Raw genomic sequence first — 16,523 nt, 5'->3', positions numbered from 1 at the left:
TACTGATGGGAGGTAGGCAGGAAATATGGGGAAATTTGCCTGTTTTTAATAAAAAGTTAGGACTCTTGCAGGAGGGCTTAAATAAAGGATAGTCCTCTTAAAATGGGTTATTTGGTCAACCTGTTAACAAACTGAACTTCTGTGGGGACAGTAGCATTAAGGAACATCTCCTTTCTTCACTTAAATGGCTAAGAAGTTTCCTGTATCACCTCACATCATTGGCTGTAGTAAGTTTTAGATCCTGTGGTTGAGTGACTCTAAATGCCAGTATTTTATTTCCCTCTGCAATCCCATGTCTCATTTGGATAGAATAATTGGCAGTTTGCTTTTGTTTTTGGCATGGGTAATAGTTGGTTATGACAAAAGATGTTCAGCAAATCTTATGGCTCGCCTGGGACTGTGATTTATTTTTCTCCTTAGCATCAAGGTTGTGATTCTAAGTTATTTTTTACTTGTGACTTACTGCTATTGGCATGAGTTATGATGGATTGCTTTTGTTTGTTCTGCTTCTTTTTCTTTTGTAATGAGCATTTGTTTGCTTTCTGCATGTGCAAGGGGTTTTTGCTGCTTTAGGGTTTTAAGCTACATGGTTCTTCAGACCAAAGGGCAACAAGCCCTGACAGCAGTGGTCAAAATTCCTCTTCCAATCCGTGTACTATCTGCTTTTCCATTTGTGTGTCTGCACATTAATACTAGTCAGCATAGTATTTTAACTTTTCTCAAGGAATATGATATGGTTTCTCAGCAACTACAGCAGTTGGGAAATGGGGAAGATACCTGTCTAGAGGAAAGGCTTCTACCTAAACATAGGCTACAACTGATAGAGATTGGACTGTGGAAAGACCAACTGTATCTCCCTAAATGGGAAGGAGACAGTGACTGATGTAGATAGCCATGGCCAGTAGGTGTGGTTATTTTGTGGTTCTTGTTACATGCAAGGACTTTGGACAGAGAATAGAACTTGTCTGAATCATCCAAATGGGAAAATGCTTATAAGTTGTCTTTGAGAACATCTGGACATTCCTACTTTTTACAGTTGTGGCGATCTGATGAGTTGTTTCGTATATTTAGTCAGTCAGTGTCATCATTTGAGTGTATGTGCTTTCATTATTTGTGTTAGGTGGAAATATCTGGTGACAAGTTTTGTTTGTTGTCAGTTGATGTTTTTGTTTTAATTAATTTTCCATACTTTGTTGAAATCCCTTTATTCTAGGGGGGCCATTAGTATATCTGAGAGATTATCTTCAGGCACTTCTCCAGAAATGTGCTTGCAATTTAAATGCAATTGATTCCACTGCAAAATGTTCTTCTAATCAAATTCAGAAAAAAAAGAAAAATTAGACTTGCATCCTGTGGTATTTTAGCTAGTATCCTCTATTTTTTTATTGCTTAAATCTTTTGGATTAAAGACATTGATACAGGTTGACCCTCTGTAAACCAGAACTCTCTGGCAATATCTCTGGCCACAGCAGCTGGGAGTCCTGCAGCAGGAGTGCCAGCATCTAGGAGAATTGCTGGGCTGGAGCAACCTGGCCAGATGCAGCTGGCAGCCTAGCCGGGTTAGTGGCAGAGGTGCTTATAGGCCAGCTGGATCTGGGAACACTGCTGGGTCGGCAGCAGCGGGGCCAGTAGTCAGGAGAGGTGCTTGGTATTGGGAGCCAGCAGCCGGAAGGGGAGCCTGACAGCTGGGGGAAAGGCCGGCTACTACGGGGGTCAGTGTTTACATTTGTCAGCCAATGGTCTGTGTCTTTACCACTAGGACCGGGGTCCCATCGCAGAGGGCAGCCAACAGGCTGACAGACCCAGAGTTTATAGGAAGAGCTTATTACATTTCAGATTTCAACTGCTAGGATACAGGATCCCTTTGCAGTAGGCAGTCTAGGGAAGACTGAGAGATGCCCCTGTCAGCCGACGGTCAGGGCAGTGTGTGCGTGTGTGTTACACCCAAGTCTTCAACTGCTGAGACACAAAGTCTTGTTGCAGTGGGCAGCCTAGGAGGCTGGAGGGTGCCCCGAAAAATAGTTTAACGTCTGTGACTTTACTGCTAGGACCGGGGTCCCATCGCAGAGGGCAGCCAACAGGTTCTCAGACGCCCCGAGTTTATAGGAAGTTATTACACCTTAGATTTCAGCTGCTAGAATTCGTAATTCCTTCACAGCGGGCGGGCAGCCTTGGGGAAAGACTGAAAGGTGCCCCAGTGGATTCTGCCACCTGGGTGTGACACAAATCCAAATGCCCAAGCTCTTCCTATAAACTCGGGGCGTCTGACAGCCTGTTGGCTGCCCTCTGCAACGGGACCCCGATCCTAGCAGTAAAGTCACAGACGTTAAACTATTTTATGGGGTGCACTCCAGCCTCCTAGGCTGCCCACTGCAACGAGACTTTGTGTCTCAGCAGTTGAAGACTTGGGTGTAACACACACGCACACATTGCCCTGACCGTCGGCTAACAGCCCCAACGGATCTGTCCTCTGGAAGTGACACAATCCAAAATGCTCAAGCTCTCCCTATACTTGTCCCTTATGACTGGTTGGAGTTCTTTTAAATTGTCCTTGGTTTTGTTACAGCAACTGAAGGAGTCAGTTAAAGCTTAAACAGTTACACGTTTATTAAAGAAGCTTATAAATCATATGGCTACAATGGCTATTGCTCTATTTCTTAACTGCTAGCAAATATAGATCTTAAAAATGGTTACAAAGAAAATAAAGGTACAAAATAGAAATAATGGTACCAAGTGACAGCTTAATCTTTAAAGAGCTCTAAGTCTGTGTGTACACTTAAGACAAAGAACTACATCCAGGTACAATTTTTACCCCCTTCTGTGCCTCTCAACTCCAGTGGGTCAAGCCAGGGCCGGTCCCTCAATTCCTAGGAAAGACAAATACGAGGTGGGCATCCCCGTGGAACCTCGGGAGGTCAATCACCTAACCCAACCAGCAGGTAGATGGTAGATTGACACTCAAAGTGAGTGTGCTGCTGGACCCATCTTTATACCCATAGGGGCCCGTATCCTCTTTCTTATCTAAAATGCCAAATTGTACTGGTCTGTCTTTGTGACGCCTGTTCTTACAAGCAAGTTTCAACTTAATTTACACTTGCAAGAGAGATAACTAAATTGTAAGTACTGGACATTTTTTTAATGGGCGAGAGATTCCTCCCCCCGCGGACGGCTGTGTGTTCGTATCAATATGGGTTTCAGTCAAGAGCACTCCTCGGCAGCCTCTTGGTCAGAAATTGGCGTATCTCTGTTTACAGCCATTCAGGGTCACTGAGCTGGCATATCCGGGCCTTCTGCTCAAGGCTTTTACTGCTCTGTGTGCCCTACATGATCCAGGCAAGCAAAGATGGATGTTACAGGGGGACTCCTGTCTGGCTACAACATTCCCATGTCCAGCAAACTCTCTTGATTCATCACCAGTTAGGTCCTGAGGGTGCCGGACCAGAGACGTCCAACCTGTACAACTGTCAAAGCTGATGCACACTCAAATGCAGAGACTTGCTCCCGAGCTTGAGAGAGTGAGACAGAAGTGTAAGAGACGAGAAGAGAGGAAGAGACGTTTTCTATGTGATGTTGCTTTGAGGGCATTTTCTGGAAGTTGCATATAAATGTGATAACTAAAGATTGAGTCTAATGCTATATAAGTTTTTTCCTTTGAGGTGTATCTGGCGGACAGGGTTTACCTTTGGTGGTTAAGGGGAGAAAAATGTCTCAGGAGGGCACCAAGAATTATGGAAAGCAACCCCAAATTGCTGCCTCTGTTCATGGTCTGAAGCAGTGGTCACCAATCAGTAGATCAGGATCTACTGGTAGATCTTGGAGCCTCTGACAGGTGATCCTGACTGGTTTGGCCAAGAGGCTGTCAAGTGCGACACTTTAGCTGCCCCTCTCCCCACTGCTGTGCATCTCCTGCCTTTTGCCTTGGAGCTGTCTTTCCTCCCTCCCCCCCCCAGCTTCCTGCTTGCTGTGCAGAGAAGGGAAGGGAGAGGAGGGAGGATTGGAGAGGAAGGGAGGATGGAGTGAGCAGGGGGCAGGACCTCAGAGAAGTGACACAGAGGAGGTGGGGCAAAGGTATTTGTGTTTAAGATAGCTCCTGGATCGAACTTAAATTCAAAAAGTGATCTTTTGCTAAAAAAAGGTTGGAAACCACTATAGACTGAAGCCAGCATTCCAAATGAGAGAGTGGGTTGCAGATTACTCTCTGACCCTTGACAGTGAAGAATGAGTGGAGTTTGCTGCTTGAGACTGTAGTTCAGAGCCTGTCAGGGTTCTGGGAAGAGGATGTAACATTCAAGGAATTCCTTCTGTCACATAAGACAGTGACTCTCTTCCTTGTTCCTGGTTGTTACATTACATTAAAGACTGGGAAAGTACATTAAAATACTATACATTTCATGTAAAAAAATCCATTGTTGCTACAGGGATGTAGTATTTTTAAAAGGGAAATTATAACCATGTAATCTAACATCAATGCCTGGAAAGATAGTGGAAGAAATTATTAAACAATCAGCTCATAAGCACCTTGAGGATAAGAAATTATAAGGAATAACGAGCAAAGATTTGTGAGGAACAAATTGTGCTAAACCAAGCTCATTTCTTTCTTTGACTGGATAGCATTCATATCAAAACAAGTTCTAATTTATTCAAAAGTTTGAGAAATTGTCATAGCGAACACATTTATATATCTTATTTTATATGTATTTATGTTACTGTATATATTTATAAAAGGTGTGATAGACTTTTATAGTGAGATAGTGAGAAAGGTCTCTGACACAAGGAGTTGACTACCTATAATTTAGACAATGTGCAAGTACAAATTAGAGAAAGATAGGGGGTGCGCTGGACTGGTTTTCATAGTTCAGATAATAGGTTCAATTCTTTTCCTTCTTAATGAATAGGATGTTTCATGTTCATAGGGAGAGGAGGATTAGAACATAGGAGTTTCACAGCTAAAACCTGTGGAAATACTTTGATATGCTTTTAAGTTTGCAAGGGAATGCTTTATGAAGTCAAGTGTTTATTCTGTTTGTTTTATGATTGACAAGTAATATGCTCAACTTAGCTTAGTTAGAGCGGCGAGGAGTCCTGTGGCACCTTATAGACTAACTGAAGTGTTGGAGCATAAGCTTTTGTGGGCAAAGACCCACTTTGTCAGATGCATGCATCTGACTAAGTGGGTCTTTGCTCATGAAAGCTTATGCTCCAACAGTTCAGTTAGTCTATAAGGTGCCACAGGACTCCTCGCCGCTTTTGCAGATTCAGACTAACCCGGCTACCCCTCTGATACTTAGCTTAGTTTGCTGATCAGAAATATTTATAAGAAAACAGATAAGTAGAAAGGTATACAATATTTATAACTCAGCCATTGCTGCAATTTTTAGTGTTGAGCTAGTTGTTTCATCTCCTTTGTTTTTAAAAAATTTTACGTAAGCAGTGCAAAGTACCAACTACATAGTGGAGATAACTAAAGGTTTCAGAAAAACGAAAAGCACTCCCAAGATAATTGCTGCTGATGGCTAATGCATTGCACAGTGTCCATGTAGAAATGTTTTCTTACCAGAACAGAATTTTAAACACAAAACCAACATTTGTAATTATTTTTCTCTTACTTTGGAAGTTATTAAAATTGTAGGTACAGAAAAATATTTGATGGATTTAGGGCCACAATTAGTTTGCTCAATAACATGACAGTAAACACATTTTGTGGGAACTTTCCCTCCTTCAGCAATGAAGCATTAGTAAGGGACAACAGAGAACAATGATGTGAACACTTAAAATATTTAAAATATATTTTACTTTCTCATTTCTGAAAAACTATTTTATAATACAATTTATTTTTTTAAAGGTACTTTGAATTGTACCATGAATACTTTGCCACACAGAACAATAACAACAACAAAAAATCATATCTTCAGCTTGCTTGGCTTGCTCTTCTGGAACTGCATAATTATGCAGAAAATCTATTAGCAGATCATAATCAGGTTAACAATAAAGAATGAATTACACTGCACTTCATTCAGATTCAGAAGTAGATTTTTAACACTAGACAAAAATCTGTTATAAACAGTAATGACAGATCCTTGTTTACCAAATCACATGTGGTACCAGGGTATGGAATGTGAAGGGGGTAGGTTGAGGTTTGGTGATCATATTGTTTAAAAAACCTCCACCTAATTAAGCTCTGCCCATATATGTTGACAAAATGAGAAGACGCTCATAATAAACTGTTCAGACACCTCACTGAAGTTGATTGCCTGTTGAAGGTGTTGTTTCAGGTTGTGTGCAAACCTGTATACGCATCTCTGTATCAGTTACATTTGGTTAACATTTTTAATGTAACAGTAAGAGACATCTTTTTTAAAAAATTTAAATGAAAGGTGTGTTACTGGAGGACGAGATGAAAACTTCAGTACAGTGATGGTGCCATATATAAGCTGTTTTTGAGTCTGTAACCCTTACCCCTCAATATTCTCTGCTGCTTTTCTTTATTCTTTCCACCCTTTACTGACAATAATGGGATAACTCTCATTCTGTTTCAGCTGGGATTCTCAGGTCCCTGGCTTCATCTTTACCGACATGTTCATTCAAATTTCTACTCGCCTGCCATCACAGTATGTCTACGGATTTGGTGAAAATGAACACACTATGTTTCGGCGTGATATGAACTGGCACACTTGGGGAATGTTCGCCAAAGACCAGCCCCCTGGTGTAAGCAGAAACAGATTTTGTTTAATCTCTTTGTAGCTACACTTTCCATGCTTTATATCAGTAAAAGTCTTTGTGGTGTGGTATTCCCTCAGTTCAGGTCTACACTAGACCTGGAAGGTTGGTGTAGGGTACACAACTGGAGTCAGCTTACCTTAAACTGAGCTTGGCGCCATCTTCACAGAGGAAGGCCAACAGGAGCAAATGCTCCCGTTGGCTTTCCTTACTCCTGAGTAGCCCTTGGCATTTTATTTAGCGGGTCTTAACTAGACCCGCTAAATTGAATGCCAGAAGATCAGTCTCTGGTGCAGCAAGTGAAGATGTGGCCTACGACTGAACCAAGGCAGACAATTTTTGAGAATTTAAGATACAATTTACTGAATTCTGCTTGGGGGCAGGAGGTTCATATTTTGCCTGTGGCTTGTAGGCCAGAACTGAAAGTGCGAGCGAGGCCTGGCACACAATTCAGGAGGGGGTATTACACTATGATTATTTGGTGTGGAATGATAAAAAACCATCACTAAATATGCAGGCAGGCCCAGCATTGAGATTACACATAGTTCTGTGAGTCCTGATTTATGGAGTTCATATCTCAGTCCTAGGCCTTAGTTGAATAGAGAAACTAGTATAAATGTTCATCCAGAGGTCAGCAAAGTCAATGTAAAAATCCTGTTAGACAATAGGTCAGGACTAAGAGGTTTATGATATGTAAAATGTGTTTCAAGGAATGGACATCTCTACTCCAATCTTTTTAGTTATGATCAAAGTCCTCAATTGGAAATCAAGTCTTGATGTAGAACTGAAGAGTGGCAAATGCATCATATGCAATAGTACATTGCTGCTTTTCATGCTTCTCAGCTAATTGTTTTACTGCAAATGATAGTTTTAGAAAAGCTAAAAAAAGTGTGATGCCAATTTGCATATTATAGGATGTTGTAGTGTATAATAGAGATAGTCAAATTTCCAAACAACAGAAATGTTGGATACACAGTAATACTCACATTCCTGTTCAGCATGGAAAATCACATACCTGTGTGAACATACTAGTGTCTAGTGTCTGGTAACAGGTAATGGATGCATGTTTTATGCGTCGGTTATTTTCTGCTTGCTGATGTGAGGTTTGCAGCCCTTCTAAAGTGAACAATAACAGTGGTGGTGTCTTTCTCTTAGAGCTGTCACACAATGGATGTTTTGGTTCTCTGGCAATTTTGAATCAGAAACAAAATTGTTTCCTGTAGAATTTAATACTTTTCAAAATTTCCACAACTTTAAAATAGATTAAAAAATGAGTCAAACTAAATGTTTTGTTAGACCTGAAACAGAGCTTTTCAGTTTGATGAAGATTTTTTACATTTTTAGTTTTTAAAATAACATTACAGAAAATTCTGAAACAAAAGTGTTGTAAACTGAAAAAATGAAAGGTTTTGTCTAAAAAATGTTGAAACACATATTCAATATTTTTTAAAACTAAGCTGAATCTGTACAAATCATTGCCAAATCTTCATTTTTGCGTGCATGAGTGTACGCATGCACACGTACACATACACACACATGCACCAGCAAAACCTTTTAATCTAGCGCTAATTGCTCTATACCAAGTCTTTCTTATATATGCTGCTTCTCCACCATGCCGTTCATCATAATTATAGTCTCCTCATTGTTACCATTTCAGTTCTAATGCTTTTCAAATCAGAGTCACCAGTGTGGATTACAAAAACCTGTTTGAAAACAGGACTGCTTTGTACTGAGAAAGATGTTTCATGTTAGCAGAAATTTATCAATAGTTATTCAGGGACCTAAAGTAATACCATTACTTTGTTCGTACTTGAATGCTCTCAAACATATTGAGTTAAAATGTCAAAGTGTTGAAAATCATTTTTTGTAGGGAACTTAGATATTGACCACAGTCTGTAATTCTCTTGGAAGTTGTTTGCCCAATCATTTGTTGCTGTAAATAAACGGAAAATATGTGAATACTTATGATATTTGTGCAGCAGAAATTCAAGTCTTTTTTATTTTGCAGTACAAACTGAATTCTTATGGTGTACATCCTTTTTACATGGGCTTAGAAAATGATGGAAATGCTCACGGAGTCCTCTTGCTTAATAGCAATGCAATGGGTAACAAAAAAATTACCTTTTTTGTTCCTGAAGTCCTTTCATATATTGTCCTTTTCCTTAACAATATATTATTTAAACATTCTCTTTCTGCTTCCATTTTCTGTCTTTTCAGATGTCACATTCCAGCCAACTCCTGCCCTGACATATCGCACTATCGGAGGAATTCTGGATTTTTACATGGTGTTGGGCCCAACACCAGAGCTTGTTGTTCAGGAATACACTGCAGTAGGATTGATATGCTGTCACAATTAATTATATTTTTGTTCTGATTATATATATTTTATCATATTTTAATATTGTATTTTCCCTCTATTTTGTTATTAGCTAATTGGTCGACCAGTTATGCCACCATATTGGGCTTTGGGATTTCAGTTATGCCGTTATGGATACAAAAATGACATAGAAATCTCTGACCTGTATGAAGAAATGAAGGCAGCTCGGATACCTTATGTACGTTTTTCCAATTAAAATATATGCTATCAGATTTTTCTGACCCCTAATGAAAAGCAGAAAAACAACAACTGCAGAACATAAATTACTGCATGCACTTAAATGTAATTCAACTTCTTTGTATATGCTGAGTTAAGTAACAATACTGCTCTTTTTACTTTTTATCCATATTTTAAAATCTTATTCATGTATATATTTGTTGGTTGCAGTTAGCTGAAATAATTTTAAATGTATGTATATTCCTGGAATTTGGTCTCAAACATTGCACCATCTTTCGGTTCAGTCCTGCATTCCCTGTGCTCTGAAGAGTCTTATTGAGTTAGTGGAAGTATTAGAGATGCAAGGAATGCAGGAATGAGGTTCTGGTGAAGACAAATTGGGACATTGGCTAGATTTAGCCTTTCAAAAGCAGAATTGTCTTGGGATGGGTAGTGGTGCAGCTGGAGTCCTTGTTAGAAATTCTCTTTGACTCCCATGGGGCTCCTTAGGTTAAGACTTTATTGATGCAATTGTGGAAATTATTCTGTAGAACAAGCAACATTGGTATACAACTTCTACCCCCGAGCCCTAGCATTTTCTCATATTATTATCATTTGCACTAGGGTAACACCTGTAGGCCTCAATGGGTCCCTTTCTTGTGCTAGGCACAGAAGTATTCTGTTATGAAAACCAGTAGGAAGAGTCAGGAGATGGAGGAGGAGGAGAAAAATGCAAAACATATTGTGTGTTACATTATTTTACCCTGAAATATTATTAAAGGACCATGGCTAGGCACCCACCCAAGGAAAACTTCAGACGGAACCCCCGTAATGATACATCAAGCTAAAAGTGTTCAATCACTTGATGATGCAGACCAATTCATGGAAGCATCTCAATACGTAACAATCTGATGTGAATATCCATTTTCCTCACTATTTCATGACATTGACACCCACGCACAATAAAAATGGAAATTCATTGCTCTGTAGCGTAAGCACATTTTCTATCTTCAAAATGAGTTTTGTTAATAAAAGGTTTAATTTCATAGTGTCTTGATTTTTGGAGTGTGTAACTTTATTCATTAAATATCATTTGTTTTAAAATGGATCAGCTCCCCATTTTACAAAGAGAAAATAGATAGCTGTCTTAATTTGACTGCAGTGTTATAAATATAAACATAGCAGAAATGATGCTCACTTTACAGACATTGTTGTGTCCTACAGGATGTGCAATACACTGATATTGATTACATGGAACGACAATTAGACTTTACCCTCAGCCCAAACTTCACTGGACTACCAGCTCTGGTTGACAGGATGAAAATGGAAGGAATGAAATTCATCATTATCCTGGTCAGTGTTGAGATCAACCTTTTTTACTCTTGTTATAGGTTATAGATACACATACTTCATCTAATGCTCTTGATATGTATTAAATTGTTCTCCATACAAATGTACAATTGTATCTTATCTTTAATTTTAGGATCCAGCCATTTCAGGCAATGAAACCAATTATCCAGCCTATACAAGAGGTGTCCAGAATGATGTCTTTATTAAATGGCCCAATAGCACTGAAATTGTATGGGGAAAGGTATTGTTTTTAGATCACCTGATAATATTAGAGATGTTATTTCCAAATGTGAATCGGATTATCATGGTTAAGAGGTGACTTGATGATGGTTTACAAGTACTTACCTGGGGAAGAGATACTTAATAGTAAGCAGCTGTTTAATCAAGTGGGAAAAAGCATGAATTGATGCAGTAGGAGGTTGGGGCCATGACACCTGAGCTACATTGATTCAGTCAGTAGAGTTGGGGCTGCTATTTAAAGTTGCCCTGTTAAGGAGGTCCATGGCATGACTACTTGCCTTCTTACAGGGTTAATCCACATCTGGTACCAGGCTTGCCAATGGGGGGGGGGGGAGGGAGGGAGGGAGAAGGGAACAAAGGAGGCAGTTAACCCAGGTGATTCAAAGAGGCCCAGGGCTCCCAGCAGTAGTGGTGGTAGCTGGGGCCCTGGGCTCTTTTAATTGCTTCTGAAGCACCATCCAAGGCCCTGCCCCTTCTGGGAGCATGGGGAATCAGGCACTGGCCACTGTTGGAAGACAGGATACTGGGCTAGATGAATGTTTGATCTGATCCAGCATGGCTGTTCTGATGGTTTTCACAAGGTGATCATGACCTCTGGTAATTTCCCTGGGATCTGCGGATCTTGAATGTGTGGATTTGGTTGGGTCTGGGGGGCTGAGTCTTTGATTCTGAATGGGGGCAAAATACTTTCTTATATCCTCTAAGAGATCTGTAGGAGACACCACGGCACTCAGCATGCCTTAACTGCTGTTAAGAACATAAGAACTGCCTTACTGGGTCAGACCAAAGGTCTGTCTAGTCCAGTATCCCATCTTCCAACAATGGTCAGTGCTAGGTGCCCCAGAGGGAATGAACAGAACAGGTTCAAGTGAGCCATCTCCTATTATCCATTCCCAGCTTCTGGCAAGCAGACGCTAGGGACACCATACCTGTCCGTCCTGGCTAATAGCCATTGATGGATCTATCCTCCATTAATTTATCTAGCTCTTTTACGAACCCTTTTGGGTTTTCTATGTATTATCACAATTGAGCCTATGCCATGCACCATGCTGAGCCATTTATATATTGTTGGGCCTAGAGGCTCTTTTTTAAATTCAGTTTGGAAGAGTGTCTAACAAAGAAAGTAGAAATAGCTGTACGTTCTAAGGAAGTCCAGATCTTCAGTGGTGGGAACAGAGCACAGAACACAATTCTTGTCAATTACATACAATCCTATGTTTTGAGTTTGGCTTAAATGAGTGTCATATTTTTCTGATGAAAATGGTGTGTTGTTTGCAGCAGAACAATGAACAAGTGAATCTGGCTAGCTTTAGGAGCAGTCTATGTGGAAAGGAACATGAGTGATGGGATATGGTATCTATGAAAATGAGGAGTAATGTGAGTTCAAACCAAGGGGTTTGGTTTGAACTAATGTGTCCCAGTGCGCACTTTCACTTTCAAAACAGCTGTTGAGCGGAGTAATGCGCCGGTGAGATCATACTAATGAAGCGTGGGATATTTAAATCCCTGCTTCATTAGCAATTTTGGTCACCTACATTTGCATCCCTAGTTCGAACTAGGGAGCAAGTGTAGATGTATGCTTAGAGACAAAGGGGATGATATGGAAAACTTGTAATGAGAGTGATCAAGGTATTGTTTTTGAGAAGCAGCTGCTTTGTTTTTTAGGATTCCATCATAGTGTGTAAAGCATAGTGCGTTGTAAATTTAGTACCAGCCCATGTAATTTAGAATGATTTTTTTAAAATGCCCTTCCTCTTCTGTAGGTTTGGCCAGATCTTCCCAATGTAGTTGTTAATGAATCACTAGATTGGGATACTCAAGTAAAGGTAAGTGTATTGCATTACAATGATGCTGTATTTTGATGGGTTCCTGTCACTGATTGGCAAAATCAGAAGGAGGTGGTATTACAGTTGCTTAAGGGAAACAGCAAAGCAGTTATCAAATGTAATCAATTTTAATGATAGGTGAGGTAGAGACATAGAAAATGGGTAACCAATAGGGATGTAAGCGACTAATCAACTATCTGATAAGCAAAAGCTTATCAGATAGTAGACACACTAGTCCACTAGTCACTTCCCCCACCCTTGATTCTTCTGTCAGAAAGAGGCAGAAAGGGCAGGGGGAAGAGGAGGGGCTGCTGGGGGGAGCCAACTTAAAAGCTGGGGCTTTTGTACATTTCAAAGGAGGAACACCCCTGCTGCATACCTGCCCCCTTCCACGGAACTGGAGCTCAGAGTCCCCTGTTGGCCCCAGGTTCCATGTGGCCCCAGGTTCCTCACGGCACTTCTGCCTTTGAAATGTAGCAACAGCCAGGGAGGCTCTTTCTACATTTCAAAGCGGAAGCACCCTTATCGACTAATTGAATAGCTGATGGAAATTCCATCAACTATTCAATTAGTGGATTAATCTAATTTTAGCATCCCTAGTATCCAAGTCTACTACAGGATCTAAGAAAAAAATATAAAACAATCTGAGGCCTTTAATAAGCCCCCCAACATTTCAAAGTTATCAGTGCTTCCTGTTTTCATTTTAATCTTTGGCATGTATTATAAAAAGAATAATGAGGCTGTGTCACTTTCTTTTTTTTTTTTTATTCCTTCACTGGAAAAATTTTTTTTTTTTTGCTTTGCAAATACCTCTTCATGGAGTTTGTAAACTTGAGTATCCTTGAGTGATTTGTGGTTCATTTAAATATTTTATAAAGCTTATCCTATTCCATCATGTGCTTAAGGCTCAACCCTATGAGAACACCCTTTGTTTTCATAGACTTTAGTTGAAGTTCATGGCAAACTCCTTGTAGAGTAAAATGGTGAAGTAGTCAAAATATTACAATTCATATAATAAATAAACATAATTCAAAGCTTGAACAAAATATTTGCTATGAAATATCCCATTTATGTGGATAGATTACAATTCTCTGTTGTCCTCCCTTTCACTGAGACTATAATATTTTTCCCCATTCAGTCTCACTAACTTTAAGTTATGCCTCTCCAGTTAGTTACCTCACTGACAGTTTTTGGTTTGCATACGGAATATAGGGCTGAGCTCTAAGTAACCACTATGATTATACAAAAACTGATAAAAGGTGTATATTATGTAGGGGTTAGAGCAGAGGGTAAGGCCAGGTCTACACTACTGGGGAAGGAACTACTAAATTACTCTGAAAGATTGATCGCTGCAGCATTGATCTTCCACTGAGTGAAGACATGGCCATTAAGACTAGTTATGCCATGCTACAATAGGCGGTTTTACTACTATCCATCAACATAATATCTGAGCCATTAGTGCTCTTTTATTCTCTGGCAATGTAAAGGGACTTAAAGTGAGTAAATTGCCTCTGTGTGCCTCATCTTACCCATTCCAGAAGTGATATTTCTATTACAGCTGAAAAGTAACCACAACATTTCTCTAAGCGTTATTGCTCATATAAAATTAAAGCCTTTTTTAGTCTGCATGTTAAGAATCACAGAAAATAGTGTTTATAGTTAGAACTGTGCAACCTTCAATGTAGGAAATCAGAAACCAAGCAAAATTTACAGGGATGCAAACCCAGTAATTCCATCTCAATAATCTGTATCTTTTGTCTCTTATGTTGTATATTACTTTTACAGCTATACAGAGCTTATGCAGCTTTCCCAGATTTCTTCCGCAACACCACAGCTCAGTGGTGGCAAAGAGAAATAAGAGAATACCACACTAATCCAAACCAACCAGAGAAAAGTGTGAAGTTTGATGGTCTGTGGATTGTAAGTATATATACTTTCTCTGTTTTATAGCTATTTTTTGTTTGTTTTTTGTACCTTTAGTTTGAATAATTATAAGAAATCCTGCTGAATTAAAACATATTTTAAATTACTGAAATACTTTTTTAGTGTTTTTATGAGTTATTTCTAAATTTTGATGTATGTGGAGATGTGACTGACTCATAAAGCTTAGAGCCACTTCTGGATCAGAACTTCCCTGGAGTTTGGCCTGTTAGGTTCTGCTCATTATTGTGATAGGGTATATCTATTCTACAGGAGAAAGTTGAATACAACTTCATTCATTGCGTAGCTGAAGTAGAAGTAGCTTAGCTCAGCCTTTGGTGCTGTCTACACTGCAGGAAGTTGAAGGAAGAATACTCTTAGTTCGACTTCCCTTACTCCTCATGAAATCAGGGTTTCCAGCATTGACTGGAGTGCTCTTCTCATTTCGAATTAGCTGTTTTAACTAAACTGCTAATTTGAACCCTGGAAAATCGACAGCAGCAGCTTTGACCTTCCTCTTTTGTATAGATGTACCCATAAGGGCCAAGAACAATGCTTATACTTTGGAATTATACTCTCTCCAATTTGATTGGGCTCATGTCCAGTATTTTTGTTTTGGACATATTGTGAAATAACATGTTGTCTTGTTATAGCTATAGCAGATTAGCTCTATAAAATGAGTGGCAGAGCCCAAATTAAACAAGAAAAATGCATGTTAATCCCAGCTGCAGTTTCAGTGAATTCGCTTACTTGCTTGTGTTTATTAAGTATAGTGGGGTTGGAGAGCTGTCCTCAGTTTGTGATGGATCTGCACCTGCCTCTCCCAGCAATATTCTCTCATAGCAGGATCTGGTGTGGTAGCTGAATGCGGCATATTTTGCTCTCTTTTCTATTGATATGTCTCCCTTCAATGCAGGCCTGATTATCACACAGGTCAATCTGATCACCACTTACATCAATGCAGTCTGATTGCCTCACACAGTCTTAAAGTTTACATTCTCCCTTAGCAGAAGAAATTAAAAATATGAAAGTTTATCTGACTTTTCCCACGATATCTTGTGATTCAAAAAAATTCCTAACCCCTTTTGTCAGCTTATTCTTCTCAGAAAGTAAGCATGATGTTCAGCTGAATTTATGATGGTCAAAAATTAGCTGTTTTGTTAATACAGTGTTATCTACTGAAGAGAAAGTCCTAATTAGTTTATTATTGATATATTTTAGTTTCATTATCTAATTATCATTATCTTGATTTCCCTACCACCATGTTTAAATGTCACTTTTAGGAAATAGTTGTCCACAGACTAGTCTCCCGAGCAGTTTGCTACAAGTTCCATCCCTGCTGGACAAGTGCAGAACTACACCAGGTGTTTTGTTGTAAAATGGAATAGACATGCAATAGCTATGGGATCTATCTATCTATCTATCTATCTATCTATCTATCTATCTATCTATCTATCTATCTATCTATCTATCTATCTATCTATCTATCTATCTATCTATCTATCTATCTATTATTGTCTCAAAGAAGAGAAATGCCTAGGCATCCAGTAAAATGTATAATACCCTTCAGTAATGCCATGCCTCTTGTATTATTTTAACCAGTGGACAACATAATGTTGCAACCAAGGCCACAGAAACTATTACATATTTTGAAGGTCAGAGTTGAGTAACTTATCTATGTACACAATTACCCTTTTCAATTAATACTTTCAATACTCATTGTTACTCATTGTTATTTCTCTGGAGACTTTCTATCTATATATGTGTCTTTGCTTACATTTCTCGGAATTGGCATATTAAAGCAATTTCCTGGAGACTTCTTGCTTAGTTAATTTTAGTCAGCTGGACCTCTGCAAAAGAAAAAAGAACTTTAGATTGAGATTTCTCAAACTACCTAGAAAAACTAGGGACCCAAATTTCAATGTGATTTGGCCACC

At 39.3% G+C, this 16,523-nt stretch overlaps 1 protein-coding gene across 4 annotated transcripts in view; it reads left to right on the top strand.

The window, feature by feature from the left end:
- The window catches only part of SI (sucrase-isomaltase), a 172,594-nt gene that overhangs the window by 79,404 nt on the left and 76,667 nt on the right, over nucleotides 1-16,523 (top strand). For all 4 annotated transcript variants that reach the window (XM_075937869.1, XM_075937870.1, XM_014573793.3 and 1 more), the window contains 8 exons: nucleotides 6,537-6,705; nucleotides 8,726-8,822; nucleotides 8,935-9,047; nucleotides 9,147-9,272; nucleotides 10,475-10,603; nucleotides 10,734-10,841; nucleotides 12,604-12,666; nucleotides 14,452-14,586. In XM_075937869.1, the coding sequence (XP_075793984.1) occupies nucleotides 6,537-6,705; nucleotides 8,726-8,822; nucleotides 8,935-9,047; nucleotides 9,147-9,272; nucleotides 10,475-10,603; nucleotides 10,734-10,841; nucleotides 12,604-12,666; nucleotides 14,452-14,586 (940 nt within the window). The remainder of the gene's footprint in view (nucleotides 1-6,536; nucleotides 6,706-8,725; nucleotides 8,823-8,934; nucleotides 9,048-9,146; nucleotides 9,273-10,474; nucleotides 10,604-10,733; nucleotides 10,842-12,603; nucleotides 12,667-14,451; nucleotides 14,587-16,523) is intronic.

Source organism: Pelodiscus sinensis, chromosome 10, assembly GCF_049634645.1.
Source record: "Pelodiscus sinensis isolate JC-2024 chromosome 10, ASM4963464v1, whole genome shotgun sequence".
Classification (NCBI taxonomy): domain Eukaryota; kingdom Metazoa; phylum Chordata; order Testudines; family Trionychidae; genus Pelodiscus; species Pelodiscus sinensis.
Note: the sequence above shows the minus strand (reverse complement) of the source record. Positions and strands in the feature narration are given on the sequence as shown.